The sequence below is a fragment of the Ranitomeya imitator genome, chromosome 7 (assembly GCF_032444005.1).
Source record: "Ranitomeya imitator isolate aRanImi1 chromosome 7, aRanImi1.pri, whole genome shotgun sequence".
Classification (NCBI taxonomy): Eukaryota; Metazoa; Chordata; class Amphibia; order Anura; family Dendrobatidae; genus Ranitomeya; species Ranitomeya imitator.
This window is the reverse complement of record NC_091288.1, coordinates 72,449,063-72,463,213: the sequence shown is the minus strand read 5'-3', so window position 1 is coordinate 72,463,213 and position 14,151 is coordinate 72,449,063. Positions and strand designations below refer to the sequence as shown.

The 14,151-nt window shown below is 37.9% G+C and overlaps 1 protein-coding gene across 40 annotated transcripts in view; it reads left to right on the top strand.

Annotated features, from left to right (window-relative positions):
- The window catches only part of MAP2 (microtubule associated protein 2), a 323,896-nt gene that overhangs the window by 281,831 nt on the left and 27,914 nt on the right, over window positions 1-14,151 (top strand). For 19 of the 40 annotated variants that reach the window (XM_069733503.1, XM_069733495.1, XM_069733482.1 and 16 more), the window contains 3 exons: window positions 6,726-10,127; window positions 12,174-12,380; window positions 12,538-12,672. The exons of 4 other annotated variants lie outside the window; for them this stretch is intronic. In XM_069733503.1, the coding sequence (XP_069589604.1) occupies window positions 6,726-10,127; window positions 12,174-12,380; window positions 12,538-12,672 (3,744 nt within the window). Of the gene's footprint in view, window positions 1-6,713; window positions 10,128-12,173; window positions 12,381-12,537; window positions 12,673-12,947; window positions 13,086-14,151 lie in introns of those variants that run through there. 17 more of the 40 variants (XM_069733469.1, XM_069733496.1, XM_069733491.1 and 14 more) reach the window with 2 other exon arrangements.

The window sequence follows — 14,151 nt, the reverse complement described above, 5'->3', positions numbered from 1 at the left end:
AGGAGTCATTGCCGAATTAGTGTAGTCCGGAAATTTTAATCTCTTAGTGATAAATCCTTCACAGTTAATAAACAGGAACACATGGGCTACTTGCACAGTGAACAAGTCTGTATGATCATGTTCACACACCACCAAGAAACCCGAAGACACAAAAGAGAATAGTAAAACCAAAAACACTCAGTTTGAAAAAATGTTGCAGTAATCCGCAAGTGCTAGTAAAAGATGTAAAAAACAGGGTATTTGGTTGATACGTTTTTTGCAAAAAATGTATACTAAGCTGCTCTACCAATCTTCACGGTATACCCTTATCAGAGCAGTCCTAACTAATGTATGCAATCCCTATCTGATGTATTTAAAAACCTGATCATCTGTATATAACCTGTGTGAACAGGGTTCAGAGAGGAAAAATCCATGTGTGCATACAGGGTAGAACAGCTATTGTGCAGATAGCCCAAGAGGAGTGGTGGAACTCCCCAGTCTTGTAGACACAAGAGAACAATTATGGAAACAGGAACACATGGGCTACTTGCACAGTGAACAAGTCTGTATGATCATGTTCACACACCACCAAGAAACCCGAAGACACAAAAGAGAATAGTAAAACCAAAAACACTCAGTTTGAAAAAATGTTGCAGTAATCCGCAAGTGCTAGTAAAAGATGTAAAAAACAGGGTATTTGGTTGATACGTTTTTTGCAAAAAATGTATACTAAGCTGCTCTACCAATCTTCACGGTATACCCTTATCAGAGCAGTCCTAACTAATGTATGCAATCCCTATCTGATGTATTTAAAAACCTGATCATCTGTATATAACCTGTGTGAACAGGGTTCAGAGAGGAAAAATCCATGTGTGCATACAGGGTAGAACAGCTATTGTGCAGATAGCCCAAGAGGAGTGGTGGAACTCCCCAGTCTTGTAGACACAAGAGAACAATTATGGAAACAGGAACACATGGGCTACTTGCACAGTGAACAAGTCTGTATGATCATGTTCACACACCACCAAGAAACCCGAAGACACAAAAGAGAATAGTAAAACCAAAAACACTCAGTTTGAAAAAATGTTGCAGTAATCCGCAAGTGCTAGTAAAAGATGTAAAAAACAGGGTATTTGGTTGATACGTTTTTTGCAAAAAATGTATACTAAGCTGCTCTACCAATCTTCACGGTATACCCTTATCAGAGCAGTCCTAACTAATGTATGCAATCCCTATCTGATGTATTTAAAAACCTGATCATCTGTATATAACCTGTGTGAACAGGGTTCAGAGAGGAAAAATCCATGTGTGCATACAGGGTAGAACAGCTATTGTGCAGATAGCCCAAGAGGAGTGGTGGAACTCCCCAGTCTTGTAGACACAAGAGAACAATTATGGAAACAGGAACACATGGGCTACTTGCACAGTGAACAAGTCTGTATGATCATGTTCACACACCACCAAGAAACCCGAAGACACAAAAGAGAATAGTAAAACCAAAAACACTCAGTTTGAAAAAATGTTGCAGTAATCCGCAAGTGCTAGTAAAAGATGTAAAAAACAGGGTATTTGGTTTATACGTTTTTTGCAAAAAATGTATACTAAGCTGCTCTACCAATCTTCACGGTATACCCTTATCAGAGCAGTCCTAACTAATGTATGCAATCCCTATCTGATGTATTTAAAAACCTGATCATCTGTATATAACCTGTGTGAACAGGGTTCAGAGAGGAAAAATCCATGTGTGCATACAGGGTAGAACAGCTATTGTGCAGATAGCCCAAGAGGAGTGGTGGAACTCCCCAGTCTTGTAGACACAAGAGAACAATTATGGAAACAGGAACACATGGGCTACTTGCACAGTGAACAAGTCTGTATGATCACGTTCACACACCACCAAGAAACCCGAAGACACAAAAGAGAATAGTAAAACCAAAAACACTCAGTTTGAAAAAATGTTGCAGTAATCCGCAAGTGCTAGTAAAAGATGTAAAAAACAGGGTATTTGGTTGATACGTTTTTTGCAAAAAATGTATACTAAGCTGCTCTACCAATCTTCACGGTATACCCTTATCAGAGCAGTCCTAACTAATGTATGCAATCCCTATCTGATGTATTTAAAAACCTGATCATCTGTATATAACCTGTGTGAACAGGGTTCAGAGAGGAAAAATCCATGTGTGCATACAGGGTAGAACAGCTATTGTGCAGATAGCCCAAGAGGAGTGGTGGAACTCCCCAGTCTTGTAGACACAAGAGAACAATTATGGAAACAGGAACACATGGGCTACTTGCACAGTGAACAAGTCTGTATGATCATGTTCACACACCACCAAGAAACCCGAAGACACAAAAGAGAATAGTAAAACCAAAAACACTCAGTTTGAAAAAATGTTGCAGTAATCCGCAAGTGCTAGTAAAAGATGTAAAAAACAGGGTATTTGGTTGATACGTTTTTTGCAAAAAATGTATACTAAGCTGCTCTACCAATCTTCACGGTATACCCTTATCAGAGCAGTCCTAACTAATGTATGCAATCCCTATCTGATGTATTTAAAAACCTGATCATCTGTATATAACCTGTGTGAACAGGGTTCAGAGAGGAAAAATCCATGTGTGCATACAGGGTAGAACAGCTATTGTGCAGATAGCCCAAGAGGAGTGGTGGAACTCCCCAGTCTTGTAGACACAAGAGAACAATTATGGAAACAGGAACACATGGGCTACTTGCACAGTGAACAAGTCTGTATGATCATGTTCACACACCACCAAGAAACCCGAAGACACAAAAGAGAATAGTAAAACCAAAAACACTCAGTTTGAAAAAATGTTGCAGTAATCCGCAAGTGCTAGTAAAAGATGTAAAAAACAGGGTATTTGGTTGATACGTTTTTTGCAAAAAATGTATACTAAGCTGCTCTACCAATCTTCACGGTATACCCTTATCAGAGCAGTCCTAACTAATGTATGCAATCCCTATCTGATGTATTTAAAAACCTGATCATCTGTATATAACCTGTGTGAACAGGGTTCAGAGAGGAAAAATCCATGTGTGCATACAGGGTAGAACAGCTATTGTGCAGATAGCCCAAGAGGAGTGGTGGAACTCCCCAGTCTTGTAGACACAAGAGAACAATTATGGAAACAGGAACACATGGGCTACTTGCACAGTGAACAAGTCTGTATGATCATGTTCACACACCACCAAGAAACCCGAAGACACAAAAGAGAATAGTAAAACCAAAAACACTCAGTTTGAAAAAATGTTGTAGTAATCCGCAAGTGCTAGTAAAAGATGTAAAAAACAGGGTATTTGGTTGATACGTTTTTTGCAAAAAATGTATACTAAGCTGCTCTACCAATCTTCACCGTATACCCTTATCAGAGCAGTCCTAACTAATGTATGCAATCCCTATCTGATGTATTTAAAAACCTGATCATGTGTTCCTGTTTCCATAATTGTTCTCTTGTGTCTACAAGACTGGGGAGTTCCACCACTCCTCTTGGGCTATCTGCACAATAGCTGTTCTACCCTGTATGCACACATGGATTTTTTCCTCTCTGAACCCTGTTCACACAGGTTATATACAGATGATCAGGTTTTTAAATACATCAGATAGGGATTGCATACATTAGTTAGGACTGCTCTGATAAGGGTATACCGTGAAGATTGGTAGAGCAGCTTAGTATACATTTTTTGCAAAAAACGTATCAACCAAATACCCTGTTTTTTACATCTTTTACTAGCACTTGCGGATTACTGCAACATTTTTTCAAACTGAGTGTTTTTGGTTTTACTATTCTCTTTTGTGTCTACAGTTAATAAACAGCAGCACGCACTTTGACAAATGACACATCCCTGAATTCTGCGTTTCAGCCTCTTTCTCCTGCTGTCTTCGGATTACATAGCAAAAACCTGCTGACAGATTCCCTTTGAGTGTAATAAAAATACTTTAACAAAAAATTTGCAAAAATTCATTGTTTCCTATAGTAAACAATCAGATTATTTATTTTCTCTGACCTAAGCAAAAAAAATGCTTTAATCTGATTGGGTTCAATTGGCTTTTTTCCCATTCTTCCCACTTGAAAAAAATGCAAACGTCTTGGTAGTTTCTGCAGCTGGTCATAGGGATACATTTTTCTTTGTAAAAGCTATGAAAATTACCTGTCTCATCTATATAGGAAATGGTTGATGATCTCTTTCTCCTACTTTCCCATTGGGGGAAACTATCAACTGGTTAAGTCCTGTTGATTCTCCCAAGCAAAATTTGATCATTTAAAGAGAACCTGTCACCAGTGTTTTGATCACTAAACCAACATCATAATGTTGGAGTGCTTGTGCATACCTTTTAGATATGGTACTGTCGAAATTACCTGTTTACTCTCCGGGAAAAAAAGAAGATATAATTAGTGATGAGCAAAAATACGGTACTCGTTACTCGAGATTTCTCGAGCACGCTTGGGGGTCCTCCGAGTATTTTTTAGTGCTCGGAGATTTAGTTTTTCTTGCCGCGGCTGAATGATTTACATCTGTTAGCCAGCATAAGTACATGTGGGGGTTGCCTGGTTGCTAGGGAACCCCCACATGTACTTATGCTGGCTAACAGATGTAAATCATTCAGCTGCGGCAAGAAAAACTAAATCTCCGAGCACTAAAAAATACTCTGAGGACCCCCGAGCGTGCTCAAGAAAACTCGAGTAACGAGTATATTCGCTCATCACTAGATATAATGTGACGTATGCTGTATTTATATAGCATACCCGGAGTCATCTGGGCAGGGCTGCTGTGTTGCGGTGCCTCAGTGTCCTTGCTGTTATCACAGCCATTTTCTCATTTGTTGACGTGTCTGTAAAGTCAGCACTCGCTGTGCCCGTTGGCATGTCAATCAAGGTTGACGAGCATGATCAGGACACCATGATGCCTCATCCCTCCAGCAGAGTACATCATTGTAAAATGGGTGATTCCAACAAGGACATATCTGTCAAGATATTTACAAGCACTTCGGCATGATGGTATTTGTTTAATGGTCAAAACTTTGGTGATAGGTTCCCAGTAAAAAGAATCAATCAAGTTTCTGGTTGGAACTTGTAGATAGAAGACCGTGGTGCTCTGTAGTAAGGGACACCTCTGATACAGCAAACCTCTGTCTTCTAGATAGATCTGCTGATGTTTTTGCTACCGAGCACCACTGTCTTCTAGAAATATCAGCGTATGTCCTTTGCTACACAGCACCTCTGTTTTTCTATTGCTAACCAGAAATTTGTTTGATCACCCTGTAAAAAGTACCGTATGTGCATCCTATTTTATTGCTCCAATGCATCTAAAATAAGATCATATAACCTCAGAAAAAAAATGGAGAAAAAAGGATCCAATGAATAAAAAATGGAAAATATTATTTCAAACCTTTTAAGAGACCAAAATAATCAAAACTAGAACAATAAATCCAGCAAGCGGCCAGGTAAATCATACCTATTTACATACATGGTGCAATTCATACAGCCGCATTACTGGTCAGTTCATTTTTTCTTATTATTCATAATTAGGCATTTTTATTCTCCGATCTTTGGCATTTGATTTAAATCATGATGTTTTATTATCTGAATTACCTTCTCGGATAGACATTGCTATGTTAATTACCAGTATTTTTTGTATAATAGCAAAGTTCATCTATGCCATTTCTTGCATCTCAACATGGGCAGTGCTAATATTTATATTATCTCTATCTGCGATCGATAGTCCCAATTTTATGCATTTAGCAAGGTGTCTTTTACTTTTTTTTTCTTTTTTACTATCTCTACACATGATGAATTGCTGTTTTAGACCATTTTTGTTTTTTGAATAGTACATTTTAACTCAGTCTAATTTCCGTATGTAAATAGGTATAATGTATCCAGATGCTTACATAAATGCATAAATCTGGTTTTCTTGTTTGTCGTTTTATTTATTTTGGACTCTTAATATGTTTTCAATAAAATTTGCCAGTTTTTAGTACTTTGATTTTTTTCCCCAGTTTTTTTCTGTGGTTATGTGTGCTTACATGTTTTTTTAGGGGTTCTCTTACTTCTTTGTTGGATGTACTGTGTGACTCATTATAAAGTAAGAACAGAATCAAATTTGCAAATATTTTAAATATTTCAATGGGTTCTTGCAGCAGAGTGCCCAGAATTTCACATACTACTATTCTGTCAAATTGGATAGTATCAGAGTTCACAACTTAGCCAGCATCTCAGTATGTAATAAGTTAAAATTATCTTTTAGGCTCATAAATGACCACCCTTTACCTTCTAAACATCATAAATTCTTCTAGGTACACTTGCACACCATTTAAGAAGGAACTTGGCAGGGAGGTTGTTCCAAACATCTTAGAAAACTAACCACAGAGCCCTGATCTCAACATCATCGAGTCTGTCTGGGGTTACACGAAGAGACAGAAGATTTTGCATAAACCTACATCCACAGAAGATCTGTGGTTAGTTCTCCATTATGTTTGGAACAAGCTTTCTATTGTAGCAATGAGGCGTTAGTACTAGTACTTCTCCAAATGAAAATTATTATTTGTATTATACATGTTGTAATCAGGTTACAATGTATGTGGCATTTGCTTCAAGTTACCCTATTTTACAAATGTGTTTGTATTTTCTACTTTTTACATTGGCTGGTTATGCTTCTGTTTTCTATGGTGTCTATTTGTTTTTGTATTTGTGTTGTGAAAAATAAAATCAAACTGCTTTAGATGTATTTTCAGCCTCGAAGATGGGGGCACAAGGACAGTTGGATTCTCTGCCCTACTCTGTGGAAGCTGTAGACACTGTTGAAGATATTCAGAAAACTAAGACTGAAGAAAAGAGTAAGCAAGATACTATGGGACTAGAATCTTCAGAGAAGGATGAAAAGAAATCCGAGAAAGAAGATGAGAAATTTCCATCAGCGCTACAGATCTCTAGCACTGCTGTCATGTTTTCAGTGCCACACGTTTACTCATTTTCTGTAGAGCCTTGTACTCCAACATCTCCCGAAGCTGAACAACTTGACTTTAGCAGGGTTGAGGTTGAAAGCAAAGACAATCTTTCACCAGACCACTCAACCAGCGAGAATGAAAATATTTTCTCTAGTTTTCGGTCAAGTCATAGTGAAATGTCTTTGCAACATTCTTCTTTATTAGACCAGACTGTGACAGAAGCGGTTGAAGAAGATATAAGTACAACTAAGCCAGATATTTTAGATGCAACCAAAGATAGAGCAGGTGATAGCTACCAGGGAGAGGCAGACACTATTAACGTTACAAGTATTCAGAAACAAGAAAACATCCCAAGTTCAGATGTATCTAACATTGTTCTTGAGAAAGAATCTGATAAATATATTGAAGACAGGGGTGACGGTCATTCCAAGACAGATATCCTTGGTCAATCAGACATTCCAGTAAAACAAGACGAGGCAATTGTTAGCAAATCTAATGAGAACTCAGAGCAGCTGAAAGACATTTCTAATAAAGAGTCCAGCATAAAAGATATAACCAGTAGTCAAGATGAGCTGATAAGCTCAACAGCTAAAGGTCACCTTGAAATGCACGATACAGAGAAAATGGATGTGCCACTGGTGAGTAGTACAGACCCACTTCCACATGAGGAAAAGGAACTAGTTGTATCAGAGATTCAAAGTGACAGCAAAGCTCTACATGATCCAAAAATTAAACTCGATGAAGATAAGTCTGGAATGTCTACATATTTTGAAACATCTGCATTGAAAGAGCAAGCCTTAGGGAGTAATGTCCAACAGAGCAGTGATTACTATGAGCTGACCGATGTCAAAGAACCACCATATGAAGCCTGCTCAATACCACATATAGCCAAAGGTGATGATGAAGAAGTAGAAGAAGAAGAAGAAGAAGAAGACTTAGCCTCAATGCCTGATAAAAAAAGCAGTGCCACAGCTCAAGATGTTGGTTATAGCTCACTTACAACTACAAAACTTCAGTCAACTATATCATCAGGAGATCGTCTTTTTACAATTGATCCAAATATTTATTCTGACAAATCACAATTCCTTAGTAAAAATAAAGATGATCTAACCCTGAGCCGCAGTTTAGGACTTGGTGGTAGATCTGCCATTGAGCAGAGAAGTATGTCCATAAATCTCCCCATGTCTTGTCTTGACTCCATAGCACTAGGCTTCACTTATGCCCGTGCCCACGATCTCTCCCCACTGGCTACTGATATTCTTTCTAACACAAGTGGAAGCTTGGATGAAGGAGATGAAGCTGATTTTCCAGCAACCACTCCTGCATTAGAAAAAGCGCCTTCATTCCCAGAAGAACAGGAACAGGAGGAAGAGGAGGAAGAGAAAGAAGAAACAGTTAAAGACACAGTAAAAGAACGATTTGAGCTAGAGCCATTATGTGAATCCCAGTACCCAGCAAAAGAGTACTACAAAAATGGTACAATTATGGCACCTGACTTGCCTGAAATGTTAGATTTAACAGGCCCCAGGTCCAGATTAGATTCAGGTAGTACAGAGTCTGATGCTGCTAGAAGAAAATCTGCAAGTTCTGAAATCATTATAGATGAAAGTAATGTAAGCCAACAAGCAACTGTGATAGAAGGTACCAACCTTCTTGTAAAGACAGATAGCCAGCAAGAAGAATTGGGCTACTGTGTTTTTAATAAATACACTGTCCCTCTGCCATCCCCTGTACAAGACAGTGAAAATATAAGTGGTGGCATGTCTACCCTCTATGAAAGTCATGCTGTAGACCCATCCATTATTCAGGTAAAACTTGCTGCTGCAGAGAAGCTTGGAAAAGAAAGGCAGGACTCTACAGGTGACACTGTTTCTGTGGGATGGGAGTCAGAGTCTGAAAAAATGATTTGTGAGATTAAGCTTGGCAGTATGGGTGAAAAGGTTGAGGAACAGATTGATTTAAAGGAAAGTCAGGATACAGTTGAGCAAAAAACGCAACTGGACAATGTCGAAGCTGTAATAGTAGAGGGAAAAGATTCATTCTCAAAGATGTCAATTGAAAAGGATGATGAAGTAAATAGAGATGATAATATATCTGTTCATGCCTCAAAAGAAGAATCCACAGCTAAAGAGTCTGAAATTGATACATGCCCTATAACTGTGTCAGATCTGGAAGAAACAAAGTTGTCTACTGAGGAAACATTTAGTCACCAACAGGTGACCGAATCAACCAAAGCTGAGCCACAGGCACAGAAGGAATCTGAGACAGAAAATGAAACTCAAGATACTAAGGAATCCAATTCTGCTTTGGTGAAAGAAGAAGCTGAGGAAGAAGTTTCTCCAGTTAAAGAAGTCTCCAAGCTTTCTGAATTGGACTTGAAAGAGAAAGGTGCAAAACCCGACTTAGTGCATCAAGAAGCTGTTGACAAAGAAGAATCTTATGAATCCAGTGGAGAGCCAGAACAAGCCCCAGATACATCTCAAGATGTAACCACCACTGATGTACAGAAACCAGACAGCAGTGAAGCCTCTACAAACATCACAAATGAGCCATCAGAAAATATTGTTACTTCAGCACCTGAGACTGAGAAAGATGGCACAGAGGAAGTGCAAATTGAAAAATTGTGTGAACCTCAGGAAGAACAAACTGTTGAAACAGTAATAACAAAAGATGAAATGGACCTGGAGGTCCAGGCTGTAGGTGATAAAGCAGTGGTTGTAGATGATAAGGAGGACCTTGAGGTAGAAGTGATTGAGGAGTGCAGCAAAGATATACCACTAGAAATACCACAGCAGTCTGGAGAAGAAGATAAAGAGCCATCTGCAGAATGTCTGGAGGAAGCAACAGCTATTATTGAGTCAGTAGTCATGGTAGAAGAGGACTTTATTCAAGTAGTACAAACTGCTACAGATGAAAGTGAAAATTTGTCTCACAATGTCCGCTTTGCAGCATCTGAGGCTTCGGAAACAGAAGAAAGGCACATGACAGAAGAAGAGGAGGAAGAAGAAGAAGAGGAAGAAGTACTAGAAGAAGAGTCTCATGAAGAACCCAGAGAAGGTTCACCTTGTATGCTTGCCTCTCCAGATCAAGAAACTGAATACAAGACAGAAACTCAGGATGATTACAAAGATGAGACCACCATAGATGATTCAGTATTGGATACAGACAGCATCTGGGTGGACACGCAAGGTGGGTAACAATTCAATAATGTATTATTAAATAATCAGTGGAATCACTAAATCCCACAACACTATAGTATATGAATAACTGTATCTTAGTATAAAATGTTACTGTTGAATTTTTTAAACTGTGATATTCCCAATTAGGTCAATTGGCATGATTTACCGAATGCATTCAAAACATTTGCGGAGATAAGAAAAAAAAACCACAGAGCCACTCCTATACTTGGGCTGTGTCTGATATTGCAGCCCAGCCCAATTCAAATTCCCATCTTATCCAAGCAGAGCTGAGTGGACCAATTGAAAGCCACACTTGCACTTTCTATTAAAGAAGCAGTTCCAGGAAATGTTCTCAGAACTGCTTTACATTTGCATGTGATGTGCTTGTTGACTTCAATAAAAATAATGCATTTTATTATTATTATTATTATTATTATTATTATTATTAATAATAATTTTATAGCACCATTAATTCCATGGTGCTGTACATGAGAAAGGGGTTACATACAGGGTTTTATGCATCAAACAGTTATGGACACCTTTCGTTTGATAAAATGCAAGGCTTTAAAAAAGTGTGACTTTCAGAAGAAAAATGCGAATTAGATTTTTTTCAAACCCTGTGTAGTCACTTAAAGTCTAAATTAAGGATACTATACTTGACTGCCTATTTCAATGATAGAGAATCCAGACATATGTCTTGATAACCATAAGCTAGAGTAGCAGCTTTTCCTGCTGAACCTCCCTCCGTGAAAATATTCTGTCTTCATTGCTCATAAAGCTACAATGAATTGGGCACAACAGCTACCAACAGTGCAATGATTTTACCAGTTAACGGCTGTCAGCAATCAGAGACGACAGCTGTATAATTACCACTTTATCAAGGAGAGGGGCGTATTGGGTTACCCAGCAGACACATCCACTGCTTCTATTTCTACTAAATAATTTGTACTTTGTTATTTACATTTCAGTGAATCACTAAATTCAAATGAAGAATCTTTAAATATCTAAAATGCATAGGAAAATGTATATCACCCGATATAGGAATGCTCGCTAATATTGATGTAGTAGTTAGGGCTGTGCACCGCTGGGTTAAGGCTTTATTAGTTCAGTTTTTGAGCCAAAGACAGGAATGGATTCAAAGAGTGGGAAATCTAAAGTTTGGACTTATATTTCTAAACTTATGGCTTGGGCTCAAAATGCATAACAGTTGAAAAGGTTTTTTTTGACCCACTGCTAGTCTCCTGCATCCCCAATCATTTGTTAATATGTCCTTCATAGTGTCAAATCATCACTGCTGTAGGCAATGATTGGCATATGCCATCATTTCATGTTTTCTCACCATAACATGTTATTACACAGCATCTGAAACAATGAGCAGTGGGGGATGCAAGAAACGTAGCAGGCAATCAGAAAAAAATTCAGTAAGTGTATTCAAAAGTGTATTACTTTTTTAAATTATTTTTTAAAAAAAGAACATTTTTTTTAAATTCCCTGAAAAAACCCTTTAAAGTGAACCTGTCACCATGAAAATACCATCCAAGCTACAGACATCATGTGATAGATCAGAAGGCGCTGAGCACATAGATATATAGTTTTATGAGAAAAGATTTAATGTACCCCGTTTTTAATCATTTAAATTTGTGTCCTTTCTGGGATTTTGGGTCCAGCAGTCGGTCCTATCAGTGACTGACAGCTTACTTTGTATGAGTGTACATATAGAGAGAGCTGTCAGTCACTGATAGGACCGCCCACTGGACCCAAAATCCCAGAAAGGACACAAATTTAAATGATTAAAAACAGGCTATACTGAATCTTTTCTCATAAAACTATATATCTATCTGCTCAGCTCCTTCTGCTCTATCACATGATTCCTGTAGCTTGGATAGTATTTTCATGGTGACAGGTTCCCTTTATGAAAACTAGCTAGACCTGTAAATGTTGGAAATACTGCAGATAGCTGATGCATCCAATGACATACTCCGCTCTGTTACTTTTCATGGATGTATTTTGCATATAAAATCTTCTGCTGCTGTTCTAACTCTTCTCATGTGCACAGATGAGGACAGGAGCCTTATGACTGAAGGAATAGAACCCATTCCTAAGGAGGAGAAGGTTGAGCGAGAAATCCAGAAGGTTCCTGTTGAAAGACACAGGAAAGATAAGCCTTTCAAGACTGGCCGAGGTCGCATTTCAACACCTGAAAGGAAAATAAGTAAAAGGGATCTTAGCGCAACCTCCAGAGATGAAGCGAGACGGAAAAAAGGTCCATCACTTACTCATCTTTTGCCTCCAAGTACAGCTTGGTGACTCTGCCAGGGAACCTAACTGTTTAACACCATGCAATCTAATGATAACTAGCTATGTGTTAACTCCCCTGACTATGTGCTTCTTTCTTTTCTTCCCATCTTCTCTGTCTATAGCAGTTCTAAAGAAAACAGAAATTGGTAAAAAATCAGATGCTCAGCCCCACTCTCCCTCCAGGAAAGTAATTTTAAAACCTGCGGTCAAGCAGTCTAGACCGGCCCATCAGGGCTGCGTGAGGAGGAAGCCGGCAGGTGACTGCTTTGTTCCGTTTTTTTTGCAAATGTGGCTGGCAAACATTGTTTTGGATGGTTTCATGTTATGTGACTTGCAGATTTCATCCCTGCAGACTTTCTTATCTTTTGTTATTTTTTTTTCAGTTTTTTTTCTATTCCATTGAAGAAATTTCAGTATTCCATAATAATGAAAGTCCATGTCAGAGGCTTGCAGACATTTTATTTTATGTTGCTTCTTATTTAATTTCCTATTCTATTTGTTTATTTATGGATTCTTGTTCATTTCTTTGCAGAACTCATGATCACATTCGCTTGCAAGAGCCATAAGCGTGCATTGGTTGTATCTTGGCATAGTGACTTAGTGCTTTCTTAGAAGTTTGTATATCCATGTCTCTGTTCTGGTGGAAACTTCATGATCGATTGCAACCATGGTACACATTTCCATTGATTTGCCTCCGTCTCATACATTAACTACATCAAATCTATTTTACATTACTGTGCAGATCAGTGTATTGAAACTGTTGGCGTCTTCAGCTTAAACATCTTGTAAATGCATGCCTGTGTTCATTTTTTCCTACTTCCAGATCTAAGCTAGCAAAACTTTCAAAATATAAAGTTTCGTTAAGGGCTTTTAGATCATATCCCAGTGAAGGATGAATATAATTAGGTAGCAAAGCTAATTATTCAGCAGTTCCTTACAACAACTGAAACCACCAAGTAAGAAGGCTCTGCCCAATATTCTGCGCAGGCTCAGGTCAAGGAGATGGGAGTGATATCTACGGTGTATATATATATATGTATATATATATATATATATATATATATATATATATATATACATAGTATCTTGGAAGCATTTATCTCTCCTGTATTAATCATTTTGGATGACGTTGTGCATTTTCCTAAATACTATATATCACTATTTCCAGATCAAGATTACATTTTTCAATTTCTTTTTCCTGTGGATCTAAAAGTTTCTGAAAGCGAAAAAACATCTATTATTCACATAAACATCCATATTTGATTTTTTGAATATTGACTTTAGGAGCAATGTGACTTGGTGACTGTTTGTTACCTATGAACATTTTGAAGTTTATTCAGGAAAGCTGTTTGGCAGAAGATATAATATTAACTGATGTGATATCGGTGTTTCATTTTTCATGAAGCTTCCCTCTCGTATGTTCCGTTATTAAGATATCAGTAGTTACTCTTTTCATGACTAGTGAGCAATACACATTTTTCTTGGTATTAGTCATTACACTTTTTCAAACCAGCCGTACATGTTGACTTACACTGGGCGAGAGATCGTCGATGTATTGGCAATAACACTCTCATTTTAATCGACATTTCCCAAAACAATTTTTGTGTTGGTCATACAAGCCAAATGCAGTTAATTATTAGCTAAAGATTTCAAACACTGTTTGAAATTAACGCTGTTTAATTTCAATCAGTGAACCTTTGTTTTGGTTAAATATGAAACTATTTTGTCACTTTTAG